This window comes from Melospiza melodia, chromosome 9 (genome assembly GCF_035770615.1).
Source record: "Melospiza melodia melodia isolate bMelMel2 chromosome 9, bMelMel2.pri, whole genome shotgun sequence".
NCBI lineage: Eukaryota > Metazoa > Chordata > Aves > Passeriformes > Passerellidae > Melospiza > Melospiza melodia.
This window is the reverse complement of record NC_086202.1, coordinates 12,495,395-12,514,829: the sequence shown is the minus strand read 5'-3', so window position 1 is coordinate 12,514,829 and position 19,435 is coordinate 12,495,395. Positions and strand designations below refer to the sequence as shown.

At 42.3% G+C, this 19,435-nt stretch overlaps 1 protein-coding gene across 4 annotated transcripts in view; it reads right to left on the bottom strand.

The window, feature by feature from the left end:
• Window positions 1-19,435, bottom strand: part of NT5C2 (5'-nucleotidase, cytosolic II) — a 59,244-nt gene that overhangs the window by 33,571 nt on the left and 6,238 nt on the right. The window contains exons 1-2 of one of the 4 annotated variants that reach the window (XM_063163286.1): window positions 18,595-18,747; window positions 7,955-8,075 (exon numbers count right to left, since the gene is read on the bottom strand). In XM_063163286.1, the coding sequence (XP_063019356.1) occupies window positions 7,955-8,055 (101 nt within the window). In that variant the 5' untranslated portion in view covers window positions 8,056-8,075; window positions 18,595-18,747. Of the gene's footprint in view, window positions 1-4,267; window positions 4,345-7,954; window positions 8,076-18,594; window positions 18,748-19,435 lie in introns of those variants that run through there. The other 3 variants (XM_063163285.1, XM_063163291.1, XM_063163287.1) reach the window with 3 other exon arrangements.

Below are 19,435 nucleotides of genomic sequence, written 5' to 3'. Positions count from 1 at the left end.
GACAGAGCAAATATTAAAAAAAGCTAAAGAAGGTTATTACACAACATGTTCAGGACAGGAAATGAGAATGCTTTAATCAATTTAAACTTCCATATGCCTTTGCAGATTAAATGCAGACTAAACAGTGGTTAAAAAAAAATAAAAAGGGACCATTTTTACTTCTCTTGTGAAGGCCAAGATAGATGTTGGTTTATTTTGTAAGCACTCAGGACCTCAGTTTTAAATCCTGATAAAGAAATCTCCCATGAACAGCACTCTCCTAGGCACAAGGGAGTGAGAAGCTATTTACAAATATTTACTCCCAGAAACTGACCGGCTTAATTCGGGGTTTTACTCCAAGTAGTAAATATCTGCAGTGCCCTAGAAACTAGAATTAAAAGATGAGATTAAATCTCTAGCACAGTTTCTGGGAAGAGCCAGGTGCTTCTCAGAAGCTGCAGACTTAGCCCATTCCAAAGCTGTTCTTAAATTCTAATTGAAGGTAGACTTAGCCTGGCTACAAGAATACTGATCAAATCATGGGATCACAGAATGGTCTGGGGTCAGAAGGGACCTTCAAGATCATCCCATTCCAACCCCTGCCATGGGACGCCTTCCACCAGGTCAGGTTTCTCCAAGCCCCATTCAGGCTGACATTGTGTCTGCTGGCTACAAAAAGGTAACATCTCCCCAGAACAAATGCTATAGAGAAATTACAAGAGTTGCTTTTGATGACTATAAAGCAACAGCAACCTGAGGGCCCTAAGAACCTCAACCACCTGAGGGAAAAGATCCTCTGGTCATGAAAGGAAAGCATGAAATAACAAGTTTTTTACAACTCATCCACATGAAGAAAAATCAAAGAAGATTCCAGATTGCAAACAGCAGAAATAATGTCAGAATAAGAGGGAAACTAAAATGATCTAACACTTTCAGGCAAGGAAGTTTTGATGTAGAATAATTTCTCCACTTGCCAGAATCAGGAGAAATCACACTCTCCCCTCCCCTGAATTTGGTTTTTTCCATTTAGAAAATAGTAACTTCAACTGGAAGCACTGAAGTTAAAATTTAAGCTGCTCTAAAAACTTCACAGCACTGGGCAGTAAGACAAAACAAACTGCAGGCACAGCATGAGAACAGCCTCTGCATTCCCTGTGCTGAGGCAGAGGTGAGTATTGCCTAAACCCAGCTGCACACCTGTATGCACCCAGAGCATCTCCTGAAACAGGACACTGCCCTTCCCTTGCCTGCATCTTTTCCTCCTGATGAAAACACAAACTTTCAATTTCTGCTCTGAGAAATATCCCTGCTCTGAGGAATATCCTGCATTTTGGGCTCCCTGTCAGTGTGGCTGGGGTGGCACAAGGTGTGGAGCATGTGGGGAAGGCTCAGGATGTGGTTCCAGGGAGCACATCCCAGCTCCAGGGGCTCTCTGAGCACAGCTGGGACTGGAGCAGCGCCTGGACTTGGGGTGGCTGAGCCTGGCACAGATCCCACCTCTGGAAAATCAGACCTGAGGAGCTGTTTTAGGGAAACCTCAAAGCATGTTTCCTCCCTAATGAGTCCTTTCTCAAAGATTAAACCCTGAAGCTTGGCCACAGCAGAAGGCTCTCAATGACTACAGTATTTATTTTCTTTTTGAGCTCTGCGGATTGTGCTGGGTAAGAGAAAAATGTGTTGTATTGAAGGAAGAAGGAACTGCTGAGCATGCAGCAGGGAAGCCACACAGCCCTGATAGCCACAACTCTGCAATTCACAGTCCTTTATAACTTTACAGGAGAACTGGTCTTGGTTTTGTTACTGTTCTTGTCAATCAACTCTGAAGCAGGAACCTAAATCCCAGCTCATCTCAAGTAACACTGGAGAGGAGCAAACACAGAGAGGGAGAAATGCTTTTATTTTATTTGTGCAAAACCTCTAAAAAATTGTATGCCCTGAATGAAATCTGCGTGCATAACAGTCTTGTAGTTTGACCAGCAAAATAAACAAAATGCACAGAACTTTACAATTAAGGAGGAACTTGGCACATGGCTCACAATTCCTCATAGCAAAGAAATGAAAATGAACAATGTGAGGCAAGGTTTCTGGAACAGAGCACTTCATAATAATTTTCAAAATGTGTCTAGAAATACCTTGCAGCAATTAGCATTTTTCTGAGCAGTGTGTTTCATTGGAAATTAAATAAATACAAAGAAAATTGCAACACTGCTGAGTGGAACAGCAAATGCAGTGGGAGCTGGCTAAGCATGACCTACATGTGTGTTTAAAAGAGCCTGTGGTGGACAGTTGGGCTTGAGCCAGCCACAAAACAGGGACTAACTGGCCAGCAGGCTCAGATTCCCTCTTACTCAGGGTTTAGGAACTTTGGTTAATCTTTGCTTTATGGACAACTTCCATTTTTTAATAAGCTAGAAAATTTAAAAAGAAATAATGGCAACTAAATGGATTAGCTTTTAACAGTCTCCCACGCCCAAGGTCCCTGTGGCCTCTTTAAAAAGGTGAATAATGAAATAAACATCTCTCTACTGTTATGACAACTCAGTGTTCTCAGTATGACCAGCCAGTCCCAGATGTGATCTGCTTGGGGATTTGTGTCACTGCATGACATTGTAGTTCTGGTCTCAGGTGACTTCCACCAGCAGCAGCAAAGTTCCCCTGGTACAAAGCATGTGAGCAATCTAAAGATGACACTACCATATCACCCAAATGTCTCATCTTTGGGTGCTGCACGTTTTGGTAGCTGCCTTAGAGAAGAAATAAATTGCTTTAAATTTTTTAAACCAATGAAATTGTTCTTTGCTAAGTTCTGCCTCTTTAGTAATTCCATATACTATTTTTTATCATACCATTTTGGTTTTATTTTTTAATTCTATTTTATTCCTTCTCCAACCAAAGATGAACATTCTGAATATTTGTAATTGTATTTAGAGATAGTATTTGTGCTTGAGATAACTTTAGGGGATGAAATAGCATCAGACAGGGGAAACAAAAGAAGTGCATAAAATTTTCCTGGCCACTTCTAATAACATTTCCAATGTCCCAAAACTTCACAAGTCTAACTGTCCTTGCACAGTTATAGTGACATTAAATTGGAAAACTCAGTAATGACTGGATTCAAAGCCTGATGAGGCTGTATCCAGAAACACAGCCATGAGCACTTCCCTCTGATTCTGCAGCAATCAGATGCAAAGAGAGAGCCTTGGCCATTTCTGTTTTCATTGTTTGGGTTTTCTTCCCAGGCAACAGCAAAGTGCCAAGAAGCTCACATATGGATTCCATCCCAAAATAACACTTGTCTGCTCCCTGAAACTATTAAAGCTAAGGATCATGGGACATTTACAATGTAATTTCTTCATTATTAATTTGGCAAGCGGTGTGCTTCTTTGTAAACTCACCCATTCTATGGACTGGACACAGTCCCCCTCCCTCCTCCAGTGTCTAAAGCACTAAACAAAGCAGAGAGAGCCACAGGCTGCCCTCTGTCACACAGATGCCACCACACAGGTCCCAGGGGACACCAGGACAGACCATGGCCAGCAGAGCCTCCAGAGCTGCCCAGCACATGGGAACACCACACATGGCCTGTCCAGTTGTGTTCCATGCAAAGAGCACTTTCAGACTGCTAAAGATTTGTTCTGGTTTTCCACCTCAGTGAACTGATCATTTTGAAGGGACTTTAAATATAACCACCTAAACAGATGGACAGTTTCAAGTCTCACAGCCTTGTTTATACAACATTTCCACCTGTTTGCAATCACTGATGATCCAGTAACAATTAAGTAAAGAAACAAGATTAGCAGTGAATAGCCCAGAGTCTACAAATTTAAACAAGCTAAAGTACATCTTTAATCCATGAAATCAAAACAACCAATTGGCAATCCTTTTGCTTTGTCATTATTAAAGCATATACTAGTTTTAAATCCAGAATCTCAGTGTACAGTAACAGCTAAAATCACTTATATCACCACCATAAGGTGCTCTGAAAGCAAACTGAAGTACAAAACTATGAAGCAACTTACTTAATACTCTATCAGCAGTCAGCAGGAGAATGAGGATTAGGAATCATGTTGCCACACACCCTGCACTAGCCAGTAAACAAGTGAGCAAGAAAAAACCCCAACAGTTAAAACAACAACAGAAACCCCACATTCAGGATGAGAAGTCTCAAATTATTCTGGTGCAAAATGGTAGAAGCATCCCAAAGCCAGTATGTTTAACAAAAATGCCATTTCAGCCTTACTGCTCTGTTAAGCCAAAACCACAGATAAATAAATATAAGTGCAAATACCTGTTTCCTGGATCTTGGTAACTGTCAGTAACAAGAGTGGATGGAACACCAACTTTTTCCATTATTTGCTTTAACTAGATGGGGTTGCTATTTAAACCCTAAAGAGCTATGTGAGATAATCCAGAGGGTGCCTAGAAGTGCTCACTCCAAGTTAAAAAATAGACACTAGGGCAATTTGGTGGCTCAGAGTCAACCTAGTTCTTGCCTAATTACAATCCCATTAAATGACAGTGCTCCTCCAGAAAAGTGATCTGGAGATTATCCTCTACCCGGAAAAGTCAACAAGCAGCACACGAGGGAGGCGGCCTCACCACCACAAACACCAGGGAAAAGCCTCCCAAGAGCTGCACATCCATTTTATTTCTGAATTAAAATCTGTGTTGCCAATAGCACAGTAATGCAGTATCCTCTTACCAGTGACCTCTGCTAGAGAATGAGTAACATGCAGCTTGCATATTAATTCATCCTCAGACCTCACCTCTGACAGGCGCCAGCAGTGTTGTGTAACAAGGTCTGACAGCAACACCAGCCAACCAAGAGCTTTCATCAAAGTTGGCAGAAATTCCCTGAAGATAAAACCCCACCACTTCTCCTCCCCAACAGATTCTTCTGATTCTATAGCTATAAAAATTTGATTCTGAACATTCTTGCCCGTGGCATTCAGATATGATTACGATATAGTCATTATACTCTGAGTCAGTATGCACTACACCAGTTAAACCAGTCTCAACTGGGACTTCTGCCAACAATTATTATATGTTGAACATCCATCCATCAATTATGATACAATTAGAAGTGCAGCACCTGAAAAAACAAATTCCAAGTAAGAATGAACACTGTAAACTATAACTATTAGAGTGGTATCTTCAGAGGTAATTTTTTAAAAGTTTTTTAAAAGTTTCATGGTCACAAGAACATTATATTTATTTTTAAAGGTAAACTATTTTGCTTTTGGAAGCTTTTCCCCTTATTTTGTCTGAATTCATTTACAATTCAAGCATATCAAATCTGGTGTACTTCATGGGAACAAGAATGATTGGCCTAGGTATCTCCACCAGAATTTAAGTAAGCATGAAGCAAACAAACAGTGAAACAAGTTTTTTTAAATTTCACATTTCTGAAAAATAAGAATTCCTAGCAGCATTTAGAAAATCTGCTGAATTTGAGCTCAACTAGGCTTTCAACACAGTAACAAAAGCTAGTCCCACTTATTCTCATCTGTAAATGTGGTGTAGCAGCCAAGCTGCTCCAGCCTTTCAGACTGGGCCTATAAAATAACTTTGACCAGCTTTAAGGTAACAAAAACATAATAGGTTTAAATGCAATGTTCTTATTGGTTTTGTTTCTAAGTCACTTTAGATTTATGTTTTCAAGAATTTTTCCTTTAGCTGCTGGAGTAAGGGAAAAAAAAAAAGAGACAGAAAAAAAAAGAAAAAAGAGAAAATAATCTCAACAATGACACCATGTATTTTCTATTTCTCTTTTTCATAAAATTTACAGTGCTTCAGCAAAGAAGCAGAAGAGAGTCAGAGCATACCTGGACCTTAGTGAAACAAATTCACATCCTACAACTCATGGCTGTGACCAGCACATGTATTCTGCATATAAAGCATTAATAAAACACTAAAAAATATAACACCAAACACCAAGGGGCAATAACTTCAGTCATACTTTATCATGTCAAGTTTGCACTTTTTAAAGTAACATCACATCTGTTAACACTACGGCCATGAAAAGTACCAGAAATAGAAATCTGACAACACTGCCTCTGGAATGAGGTTGTTTCAGATTCTCACAATACTGGATTATCAAAATAACTCCCATGAAACTGGTATACCAAAGCCATTAATAGCACAGATTTATACTGCAGTCTTGGCATCAGGTTCTCTCATTCTCTCCCATTCCCTCCCTCTCTCTCCCTTTGAAAGAGGATAGCAATTCCAAAACAAAAACGTGCCTCTCCTTAATATTGTGCTTCCCTAGTATTTCCAATGTTGTGCTTCCCATGAAAATCTGAGATGCTAGCAGCATTTCTGCTCAGTATGTTTTGCCTAAGACATTTCTAGATGCTAAAAACAGGTACCTAAACTTTACCACAGACTAATTTTGGGCTACCAGATCCCAGCTCCTAGTGGGAAGCCCTCCTTTATGTGACTGCACTCTCATCTTCCATAAGGAAATTCTTTCTGAAAGTAAGGATTTCTTACACAAGTAAGGGTAAACATGATGAGGACTTGAATGCATGAACTCTTAAAGACAAGCACAGCTTCCTTTGGATCCTGTACAACATTTAGCAAACTGTCAGCATTTAAACATAAAAAATGTTAAGGAAATACTTAGGAAAAAATATAGGTATGACTCTGACTTGACTTCCATCAATCTGACTCAGGAGTAACACAGCTGAAGTTTTAAATAAATTCATGACACAAAGGTAAACCTGTCAATGACTGCAACAAGGTGAAGATTTTTTGACAGGGAATGGTATAAAATCTCTCTCTTCTTACATGCTATATATAGTTACATTCATTAAATGTAACTGTATCTGTCCATATCTGACAGACCAGCTGACAGAGAGATTCAAATAATGCCACCACTTAGGACATGTTGCTCAAACATATTCACTGGAAATTGGAAAGCTTTGGAAATGCATCACAAGATCCATCACTTAGCCCTGGACACTGCAACTTGCACAACCTGGCCAATCATATGATGCACTGAGGCATTTTTCTCAAATTAGATTCCATTTGGAGAATCAAAGGATATCTAACACTTCCAAAACACTTCCCCAGAAATACCACCAATGTGAATCACAAATGCAACGTGGCATTTAAGCATGAGGTTAAATGTTTCTGTTTCTACATCAGACATACATTTCCCCTTCTGCTGAATATCCTCTCATCATCACACTGTATGACTTCTCAAAATAACGAAGCTAAACTTTGAAGATACACCTCCCACAAACAGAATACTGACAATTACTAGATACTGTTGTTTTTAACTCTGTAGCAGTCCAGACATCTGATAAGGATACAGACTTCATCCCACTTTTATGCTCTATGCTTGGAACCTTGAGAGCTGTGGCCTAAATTCTTGGATCGGCCAAACCTCCAATGTGATCTTGTAAAAACAACTTAGTGCCTGCAGTTTGATTCTCAAACTATAAACTGAGAGTGATAACATTCCTTTTATTTTGAACTCTGATGGATTTAGGTACACCTAACAGTGAAAAGGCTGGGCCCTTGCCTAGTGCTCCTGCATGCTCCTGTGGTCGCACAGTTAATCACACCAGGTGTAATTCTCAAACAATTTCTGATGCCATTTGATTTCTTGCTTATTCATATTTGTACATTCCAGTGTCTAAGGCTCTGCTCTCCCAGCGTGCACTGCAATAATTATTATAAAACCTCTGCCACTGATTATTTATTGACTTGAAAGCTTCTATCCAGAATCTGACTTTAATTAATCTTTTGACTGCAATAAGAAGCACATCATCACTCACTCTAGTACATGCATCTCAATTCAGAGTTTTGCAAACTCCTGCAGGCCAATACTCTGCCATCTTCTAAGCTCTCTTCTACCAACTTCTACGAGGAAGGTAAGAACAACCTTCCTGTTTTACTAACAAGCCAAAAATCCCCAAGAAACGTGGGGTTTATGTTCAGTTTTGGAGCTCCAGGGATGCCTTACCGGTGATAGGCTTCCCGGCGGTACTTTTTCAGAGCGTGCCCATCCATGTTCGCAGGGAGATCTGCTGCATTCTGCAGTCGGTCGCTCCATGAGGTTGTCATCTTCAAATGCTTACTTATTTCTGAAAGAGATAGAAAAGAAAAACTTGCTTAAGCTCAAACTTTGTTTTGCCAGGTACTTTGCAAGACTTCCTGAGTGGCCCGACCTGAGTATGCAGGTCAAGTAAGATGCTGCTCTTTGAGATGTTAAAACAGAGAGCTAGGAAGGCTGTTTTATATGGCTGCAAAGACATTCCTATCTATTGTGGTGAAAAATGCCTTTATAAACAGAGACCTTGTTTTCATTGCTGAAAAGGGGTATTTTTTGATGCTAGAGTTACCAATATGCATTACCTGTAGGTGACAGAAAATCCTCAATACATGAGATAAATTCAGCAGTGTAAACCGTACAAGCCCCACTGGGACTGACCTTGCCACTTTTACCACAGAGTGAAAACAAAGAGCCTTGTCCCTGGCCATTTGATCTCTAAGCAAAGACAAAGCTTCAAACTGATGCTAAATTAGCAGAAACAATTGGAAGGAAAGTAGAAAGATGATCCTTTGTCCTCTGCAGGTCAGACACATTCAGGCAGAGCAAGAACACACTGCAAAACTGTAACCTGAGCGATGCAAATATTCACCAGCAGATCCTCACAAACACGAGCACCCCTTCTCAAGTGCTGGCTGTCACCACCCAACCACAGACAGTCCTTCTCATCAGGAGGGCCCTGCCATGAGGAAAGAGGGGCACCTTTCCCAATTTTGTTGTTAGCACGCCTGGTGTAACCTACGCAACTGCTGGAGTGCAGGTCTTGGCTTGTTTGCTCTTCTTAAAAGAAACAAAAACACCCACAAACTACATGGGTAATGATATAGCAACTACATCTGGACACCTCTAAAATATGACTGCATTCATTTTACAGGAGGGAATTTATTGATTCCAGTGAAGAAGAGAGCAGAGTAAGTGTTCAAACCAGTGCTAGAAGTCACAGTGCTCTCAGTGTCACATGCATGCCCCTCAAGGAAATGCGTATAATTTCTTCATTTTAAATTCTATTAAATAGCAACAGTTCCAATTGTCACAGCACTTCTTAGTATATTTACCTACTATCTGCTGGTCATAAACATCAGAGAGTACAAACCCTTGCTGTACTCAGAGAGCAGACAGCCTGTCTGTAAAAAATACGTTCCTCCTCCTCCTCCAGCATTCTCCCAGTTACTATAACCAAGGTTTACAAACGCATCTTCTGCCACATCCAAAAGGTCACCAAATCCAGGCCCTGGCAGGCAGCCCAAGAGACTGCATGCCACTGCTGAGAGCTCTCCCCCTGAATTCCCTGCAACACACCCAGGAGAGGAGGTCACCACAGTGAGAGGCTGATGGGCCATTCCAGCCAGCCACAGCTTCCACAACAGGGCATGCAGGGAGAATCAGCTTCCAAAATAGCCCCAGCCACAGCCACCAAGGGCTTTACAAGCAATTACCAGCTATCTATTTGAGCCGTGCCCAAAGGCAGACAGAAGGCACACAGGACACAGAAGTGAACGCCCCTCGGGCACCGACCTGCTCCCATTTCACTGGGAAGGGAGGGCACTGCCTGCAGCAAGGCTGCTCAGGGACAGCAGGGCTGCTCAGGAGAGGAGCAGTGCTCCTGCAAGGGTCACAGACCTAGCCAAGGCATGCAGCAGAGGGAGTGAGCTGGGAACACTCCAAGTCTGCAAACTACAGCAAGGGCTTGTGCTCTCTGAGGGTGGAAAAGCAGCCTCTCCATGGACATTTCAAGATGATCCAGATCATCACCACCTTGGTCTATTTTGAAGCTAGCTAGCTAGCCTAGAGCTCTAGATTTGGGTCCAAGAGACACACTCATTGAAGGCCTCTAAAAGGCACATTAAAAAGCTCTGAAAAGACTCTTGCATGGCTAGCCTTAGGACTGTTAGACAGCTCTGGGTCTAGGTCTTCCAAACAAGTTCAAATCCAAGCTTCCTGCTGTTTAGAAGGGCTACACCACTCTGCTCACCCAGCCAGACACACAGCAAGATTCAAACATTTACGCCCACAGACTACGCCAGAGACATCGTGTTCTGCCAGCCTCTTCCCATTTCCTCTGCTTCCATCCCCACACCAGCACATCACATGCTGACACAGGTACTGGGCTAGGACTGCTTCCAGAGGCCATCCATGCCAGACAGTACACACCGACAGCATCCTACAATATATCCTCAAATCCAGATGGCAGAAGGATTTTAGCAGGCTACCTTTGTAAAATCCATTCTAATATAAGGAATCCGTGAAGCAGTTTGAGCTCCTATGTGATGAAACCCTCCTGTACAGTATGAGAAACCAGACAGCATCGTTTCATGTGTGTTGGGATTCAAAAAGCTGAGACTTGAGGAAGCCACAAAAATCTGAGTTTCCATAATTAAGCAAAGAAGGCCTGACTTATTTTAATAATCCAGCAGTATTTTGCTGTAGATGCAATCCACACAGTTTGCAGGCACAACAAGGTTTGTAGACAGAGACAGTATTTTTTATTAGACCAACTGGTATGGCTGGAAAAAATAGACAGGCTCTTGGGTACACAAGCTTGCAAGTTTTCAAATTCTAAAGATTCTTCTAATGAAAAATATTACCTCTACCATCAGGCTTTGCCTTGATTTATTAAAATATTTCTTCTAATGTTCACATAGCATTAAGTAGCAAAAAAATATGCTGAAGGTTTCTATTACACGTACTCAAAGGCAGGCTTACAGCTTAGCAGGCTCCACTGACACTGTGACAACAGCTTGCTGCCCTGAAACAAAACAGTGACAACTGACAAAATATATTGCGAGGGACCTTCGCCATCCCAAAGTCTTACTCATGCAAAAAGCCTCACAGACTTCACTGAAATTGTTCTGTGCTTCAAAGGCATAAAAAACAGCCTGCTTGCGTGGGTAAGAAACCTGGGACCTGGTCCCTGAATACAAATTCCCTCTTCCAAATAGAGAGGAAAAATAGGAAGGACAGAATCACTCCATAGACTTGTAAGCCCCTGGAATAAACATCTAGGAGAGCAGGCAGACAGCCGGGCAGGATTCTCAACTCCAAGCAACTGAAATATGATGCATCTTTCTTTAGTTACAAATCTATTTTTGAAATCAATAATCTGTAAATAGCTTCACATAAAAATAGAAATCTTTACATAGATAAAGCCTGTCAGAACACATCCCCATAATTTATTGCAAACATGCTCCTTGCTTGTGCTGTCTTAATTAAACATCTGATAGCATTTATGGTACAGGATTCCTTTTGAAAAGGTATTTAGATCTCAGCTGCAAAGCTTTGATACAGAGTTGTTGCCCAGCACATATGCTTTGGTCCAAAAGAACGTGAGATTTTTAGCATACATTTTGAATTAAGTCCATTTGTCAGATTTTAGATGATTTAAAGTATTGTCCATAGTGTATTCTTTCAAACAAAAGAAATATAAATTAAATAAAATGTTCCAAAGCATTTGCCTTCAAGTTTTACTATTACTTTTTAAATCTTTTTCAGGCAGCCAATAGTTAGAAATTTCTGCACCTATAATATCCGACATGCTCATGCTAAATGCACTGATTGCCTCTCTTTTTTTTCCTGAGTTCGTCTTGACACTTTGATGATGCAGTGCCAAATCAGAGGCACACACACTAAAAGAGAGATGAACAAAACTCTGGTGACAATCCCACAGTTTCCAGGATATTCTCCGAGAGCTTACACAGCCGAAAACAAAAGCATCCCTAGCAGGAGCCAAGGTTGTAGCGTACTCACACTGACTCACCGTGCTCTACATCTGCCTCTGCTCACACATTTTACCTTGGCAGCACAGCCCACACACGGACGTGCACGGCGGAGAGCGAGCAGAGGGAAAATCACCAGGGCCCTCAGGAGCTCAGCAGCTCCGTGTCTAGCCGGAGCTGTGGGAGGACAGACGAGTCTGTGACACCCCTGCCAAGCCTGGAGCAGCTCCTGGCTCCCTGCTGCAGCGCGGCTCCATCTCAAAGTGCTCTGTGGGGGTCTCAGCAAGGGAGCAGCAAACCACCCTAAAATCCTAAATCCCTGCAAAAAGCAAAGGGAGCAGGAATAGGGCTGGTTTGTTGGTGACTCATGTTGAATTCCTGGTCTGGGTCATGACAAAGCCTCACGAATAGGGCAGGGGAGGGGAAAAGCGACGTCTTCTGTCCATGTAAGGGTGGTTAGGAAAAGCAAGTGACTCACTTTCTAGGAGCAGTACACTCCCTTCACTGAGGGCAGAAGCAGCTTGCACCTTGATCAGGCTAGGCACTTGGGACAGCGAGCACTGCAGGAGGTGAAATCCACCCAGGCTAGCATCACACCTCCTGATCCTCTGGGAGGGACAGTGAAAAGAGGCCAGGACTGTGTCATCCCCCTCAGTGGCACCTCCCAGTGCCACTGTGCCAGCAGGGGCTGGGCAGGCTCCTGGCCTCACCAGGAGTGCCATTCTCACACCTGCCATCCCAAAGCACTTCGCCAGCTCCCACTCACATAATGCATTTAGTCAGCTAGGGACAGCAAGGCCCAGTGAAGGTAATAACACAGAGCAAGTGGGAAGCAAATGCAGAAGCACTAATTCCTCAGTCCCTGAGCAAAAAGTCAGTCTAAGTTCCTAGCGCTGTCAGGATAAATCACAGATACACTGCATGTTCCTAGCACAGTATACTTTTACACAAATTCAAATTTCAGTACTTAGCATCAACTGGCAGACACAGAGAGGTCACCCTGTACTCAGAAGCCACAGAGCAGCAGGCTTCTGATGGGCTCCAAGACACAGGGGTTGCACGGATGCATGGATGCCAAACGATGCTCTGATTTTATTCTGAACTGCAGCTCTACACACTAGCTGTAAGTTCACATAGCTCCTTCCCTCTCCCCCACAGCCCTGGGATAACAATTCAAACCACTCTTGTCTTTCACTGCCAACACTTCTGCTTGATGGCCAAAGGCAAACTGTTTCCAAAAGGTGTTTTTAATTAGCAATGCTTTCAGAAAATTAATATGTCCATGATTTGAGAGATATGCAATGATGCTTGTAAATTATCTAAATCAGAAAATTGACCTTTTTTCCCTCCCTTCCTTGGGCCTAAAGTTAAATTCTTCACTTGAAGATCTTCCACTTCTGTGTGGTTGCCTATCTGACAGCAAGGCTTCACGTTCATTATGGCAGGACAGGCAAAACACATCCTTCATATGAGAAAATTAAATTACTTCCAAGAGACACTTCAAAGTGTACTCTCACCTCATGGTAATTGAGGTTGGCTTTAAGCAGGATAATTCTGTATACTGATTACAGGGTATTAAAGAGGTAGAGAGCTGCTGTTAAGAACCTGTTAAGGTTAACCACAGATGTGTAGTGAGCTTACAGGTGCCACTTGTGGTATCCAAAGATCCACTGGATTACATTAGATTGATAACACTCCCCTTGCTCCATGGATCACACTAAACCTCCTAGCTCCAAGCACACTGGCTCTGACTCTTCCTACAGGAAGGGGGTAGCAGTTACTCTTGGACACCACCACAGGGCTTACATCATGAAGCTGCTTTTTCAAGAGTGTGCTTTTGGTGAAATTGGTAAAGCATTCCTAGTTGTACATTCATTTGACTATGGTCTGACTGGTAGACAATGGTAACTCATGGGCTACTTCTGAACAGGTAAGATATAAGAAAGGAGAATTCTACTCATCCCATTTATTATGGGATTTGATCTAATTTCAGGCTGAATTTTATCTGTTTTAAAACAGATAAAGTAACATCTGTGTATCAGATACACTGTAAAATATATTTAACAAAATCCTGCTTATGTTACATGGATTTTTAAATCAGAATTTTTCTACTGACAACCATACCCACAGAGTGGCTGGGCATTTCCTAGACCTCCAGCAATCCTCCAGGACCTCAATGCATTAGGTCCTAAAACCCAGAAGTACATTAATTTGGAGTTTCTTCTCGTGCCCATCCATTTCTATCCAAGGAGTTCTATTCTTTCAGCAATTCCAAGCAGCACTAGTTCATTAAAATATTTTAAGTATTATTTAATTATCATCAATGTTATAGATGGTTAGAATAGAATTTGGAAAACTATGAAATCTGCATTGCAACTCTGAGGAGCAAACCTTAAATCAGACCCTTTCTGAGTACCATGAGACCATCCATTCTCCTCATCTATCTGCAAATTAGTTTAATGCCTTGAAACAGGAGCTCCATTCTCCAGTGAGCTCATAACTGTATTTTCTACATTCTATACACCTCATGCTTCTCACTATCTCTTCCAGAACTACCATTTTAGTTATTTCCAGTTTACTGCTTTTTACATCAAGAGTTTGTTAGGGGTAATGCTATTTTTTCCACTTCTCTAACTCCAGTGTGCCCCGCTGTCCCAGCACTAGAAAAAAAAGAAGGATCATACTTAAGGAATGCAAGACTTGGTCCAGAAGCACAAGAGCTACGTCACAGAGAAGAATTAGCAAACATGAGCTCTCAAAGAAATGCTGCAGCTGCAGGTCAAATCTGATCCTTGGGTGTACAAGACTACCAAGCAGGACTCTGTGTCTCTCTCTGTCACTGACACAAACTGCTGGAAAACTGTCTTCAGCTGGCTGTCCCCATTCAGAAAGGAATGCACTGAGAGAGGAATAAAGCTGTGAGAGAGAGTAAGGCTGGAGTGGAAGGCTGCCAGTGTACAAAGAGCAGCTCTGCAGGTGATTTGAAAATGGTCTAGAAGCATTTGCACACAGGCAAGCAGCCTGAATGTGGAGGGCTCTCATGACTGGAAGTTAAATTAATCAACCAACACAAAAATATTAACAGAGAGGAGAGATAGCTATGAAAAAATAAATTTCTGAAATCATCATCAGAGGGCTCTTAATGAAGTGTGTGGGTGTTTCAATCAGCCTTTTTTTTTTTTTCACAGAGTCAAGAATTAATGCAGAAAAGTCAAATAGTCTGAGCTATACAGCAGGTCAGTCAAACTGAGTATTATGCCTTCCTCAACTTATACCCCAATATCTCAGTGGATATGAGGCTGAGATACAACCAGTATTCACAAGAAACCTCCAGAGAGTGGTTTCACATGGACAGAAGGTGAATGGATAAATAAAGGCTCTTTGGAGCCAACACCAATATAAACCATGCACCAATGTAAACCATGCATCCCAAACTCTCCTCCTTGGGAAAAGGCCCTCAGCAGCCTGCAGCAACCTCTGCCACAAAGGTTCCCAAACTGCTGCCCAACTGAGCACCTGCCAAAGGCAAGCATGGACCTGGCTACAAAGATGTTCTCACTGCCTTTTTGTTTCCAACTGGTAAATTCCAGCAAGAAACACGTAACATAATTCAAATACTTCACTCACATTGTTTTTCCCATTAGCAATTGCTCTGGTTGCCCAGAGTCTAGGGAGATTAAAAACAAGAGATTATTTTGATCCCTTTGCTGTAATACAGCTCACCCTACAGAAACTATTCATAGCATATTCCTTTAAAAATATTTATCAGACTTCCCATATATTTGATTTAGCTGAAAAATTGGGCAGTAAACTTTGATGCCAATGCCCACCACAACAGGAATTCAATGTCTGAATGACACCTTCAAATACTTTATTTGCTACACAGGTGAAGCCTGACAGCGTGCCAGCCAAGCTGTAGGTTAACATAAATATCACAAAAGGCAGAAATGTCAGCATGGAAGTATACACACTGAGTTCTGCATATCAGAAAGGGAAGTGAAGATATTTTTTTTTATTCCAACTCTTTTTTTTACATCAGAACAATGTGCTGGCAAGAACAGACAAATGTAATCCCTGGTACTCAGCAGACAGAGCACTGCTCCCCATTCTCTAAGGGAAGTTTCCCTTCCCTTGTCACCCCTAGGTAGCACCACTGATGTTCAGCCTGTTCAAGGGTCTATTCCCACCTCAGGGCAGCTGAACGCCGTGTGAGTCACAGCTCCCAAAGGGAAGAACAAGATGAGACAAGCCCTCCCCAGGGAGAGAGCTGGGAAGCCACCCTGCCACATACCAATTTCAAACCCAGGAGCAACTGCCACTCTAACCTGCTATTAAGGATTATACAACAGGAGCTCTTCTGGCAGCAGATCAGAGTGTCTCAAAACAATGATGCTTTTCATTAGATTCCACTGTGTTTTGGGAAGCAAATGCAGATCTAACAGGCCTTTCCAGAAGCGTGGCAGCAACTGACAAAGTATTTGAGATGCACAGCTGGGCTCAGTGGCACAGCCAGGACAGCTTGGATAATGCAAACAGCCAAAAGTTCACTTAGGACATTTTTATTGTCTTTCCTTACTGACTGAGCTTACTGGCAAAAAACCCCTCGTCTCTGATGATCACATCCCTGCTTCATTAATATTTTAAGGGAAAAGATACTGAAACTTCATTCTAGCTTTTTTCTAGTCTTGAAAAAGAAGAAGGATGATTTTTTTAGAGACACTTGGACCCTCTTCCATGTAGGATGGGCCCTCTCTACACATTTATGGGCTCCACAACCAGATGTGACAGCAGAATCAGCATCTGAACCATCTCTGCAGGCTGGAAATACGTGCTCACATCTCCCTCCAGCCTCAGCAGAAAGGTTTCCCTGCTCAGCCCTGGTGAGGAGAGCCAACTGGCTGCTCAGCCTGAGTCCCAGGGCTCCAGACACAGCACTTGCCAAAGGACACGCTGCTGAGTAAAGAACTGGGGAACACTGGCTCCTCCTTCATTAAAAAAGGGATTGAAAATAAACACTGAGATCAACAGCTGAAAACAATCCAATAATTCTGAGAACTGCTCTGTCAAAACCAGTGAGAACTTTCTTTCCCTGCTAAGAGTTTTTTTTTTCCAATGCCATTCCCTTCTCCTCCCACCTTCTTTAAGGAAAAAGCTGACCAAATGCTCATACACTAACCTGGTCTCTCTTCTTTTTGAGAACTTACCCAACAGTAAGAGACAGATCTTTGACAAATAAACCCATCTTTCAAAAAACCAGATGACTGTGGAACTATGCCAGACATAGAATAATACCCAGCAAAGCCATGGAGCTCATACACAAAACTCAGCCAATTTTCAACTTGCTATTTGTTCACAAAACCCAAACCAAAATAACGAAAGTCCTGAGCTGCAAAGGGCACTGTGAAAATAAATACAGGATAATTTAGTAAGGAGGATCCCGATTCTCTGCTATCCTAACACACAGGGTTCCAGACACATACCAGCCTAATACAGACTTCACAGGCTTCCTGCTTTCATCCATAGAATGGTTACCCACCTGCCTTCCCTGAGCCTTCCCTGAGGCTGATCCAGCCTTTCAGGTGAGCACAGCCTGTGTGCAGGCTCAGCTCAGTGAAATCGACCCTGGGCTGGCTCTCATCTCTCCTGAAGTGCTCACAAAGGCCAGAAGTACAAATTCCCCTTGATCTGTGCTCCTCCTAGTTCAGTACCTACAGGTACCCCTGTCCTGCAACCTGCACCACACAAAAGTCCTCTTTCTCCCCAAATGAGAGGCTGGCTGGTACCTAGCACTCACCATGGAGATCACAAAGGGAAGTACCCAGAACCTGCCCTGCACTCTGCTCTCAGCAGGCAGCAGCTCCCTGCTGATGTGAAACAAGCCACACAGACCTACCAACTGAGCAAGCACAAAGAGGGAACACTGGGGAACCTGAACACTGCAGTGCTTTGAAGTGCTCTTACTCTGTGAAGCTCCCCCCATCCCATAAGGAGAACAATTCATTACTTTTCTGACCTGTTTTTTTAATCAGAGGCAAATATAGTAATTATAGTCTGCCTGATTACAAATGAAATTACAAATCTGTCCTAAGGGCACAGTACTGTCCCCATCTAAATGCTATCAGCCCCCAAATCTCATTTCATCTTGACAGATGTGCAGTACCAAGGCACCACTACAGGAAACTCTACAAGTAAATTAATTTTACAAATACTTTCTTTGCAGTATACACAAGCTCTTCCAGAAGACTGCTAATTTGTACAGTTTTTGTTAGGCATCCTATGTGACTAAGTTCATCAGTAAAATAGCTGAATATCTATGATGACTTTGAGCTCTAGCTAGGTTTCTGGCTTCTCTTTGATAACCTAACTGACTCAGCTTTATCAAGTGATTCCAAAGACCTACATTAAACTGTTTTGCAACTGAATCAACCTCTTTTCTTTGGAAACTTCTTACTATCTGTCCAAGCAAAACACAAACCACCAAGTTAATGTGGGGAAACAGTCAGCTTTCCATGGGCTGTTCAGTTCCCTAGGCTTTAATATTAAATCAATCCTGCTGACACAGGAGCCGGTTCCCTGGCAGGAGCAGAGGAGGACACAGAGTGTTGTCTCTGCATTTGTCCCAGCATAAGCAGTTCTCAGAAGGGACAAAATGAAGTGACAGATCTACTACATCAGCTGCAAACTGGAAGAAACCTGAGAGCCTGAAAGGTGAGAGAACATTAACAAACAGCTAAGAAAGCATCATCAGCACATCCCTGTTATTCCAAACCTGAGCTGAGAGTTCCCAACACTGAACCTTCCTTCTGGCCAGGACTTCTCTCTTCAAGGAATCACAAGTACCTTGTCAGTGTAGACTCGCAGATGGATTCAACAGTGCAGCCTTGTCCTGCTGCAGGTGAGCAAACAGCTTGGATCCCCTGGGTTTTGAGACACCTTTACAAACATCTGTCCCTAGCAGAGCAGTATGAAAGCCCTGATTCACCCAGGACTCCTTTTTCAGCGTGTTACCTGAGCTAGCGCAGCCACTAGAAAAAAGAGCTGACCCCACGCCCAGCCAGCACAAAGCCTCCTCCTGATTGCTTTCAAATCAGCAAATGAAAAACCCCTAGCCTTGCTGTGAGCGTCACAACATGGGAACACAGTTCTCTGCATGTTCTAACCTTTCCAATATTTGTTCCTGACCCCACCAGTACACATTGATTTATGAGGCCTCACAGTGAGTTTTATTACTGTCTTCGTTAATATCTACTCTCTACATGTCTGTGAAGAAAAATGAGTGGTAGATGAGTAAAACACTGTTAGTTTTTCATCATCTGTTCCCTCCCGATTGCTCAAGTTTAGCAAGCAGAGTATTTTGGCCTTGGCTCATAAAACTGGCAGTGCAATATTGAAAGAGAAGTTAAAACACATGTAAAACAAGAGGTTAAGAACCTACCTAATCTCTTATCACAAGAAAAAAAAAAAAAAGGAAAGGTTAAATTGCAAATGTGTTTTTAATTAACTCTTAGAAAGGCTGCAGTGATATTCTGATCAGATGTGGAAAAGTCCCCAAATTATTGATGGACACTTCACCTCAGATCACAGCAAGTAAAACTCTTTCAAATTTTTTTTTTTTTTTGTTAACAAAGGTAAGCAGTGGGGAAATGCAGGATCCCCAAACACTGAAAGACTCAAGATAGGC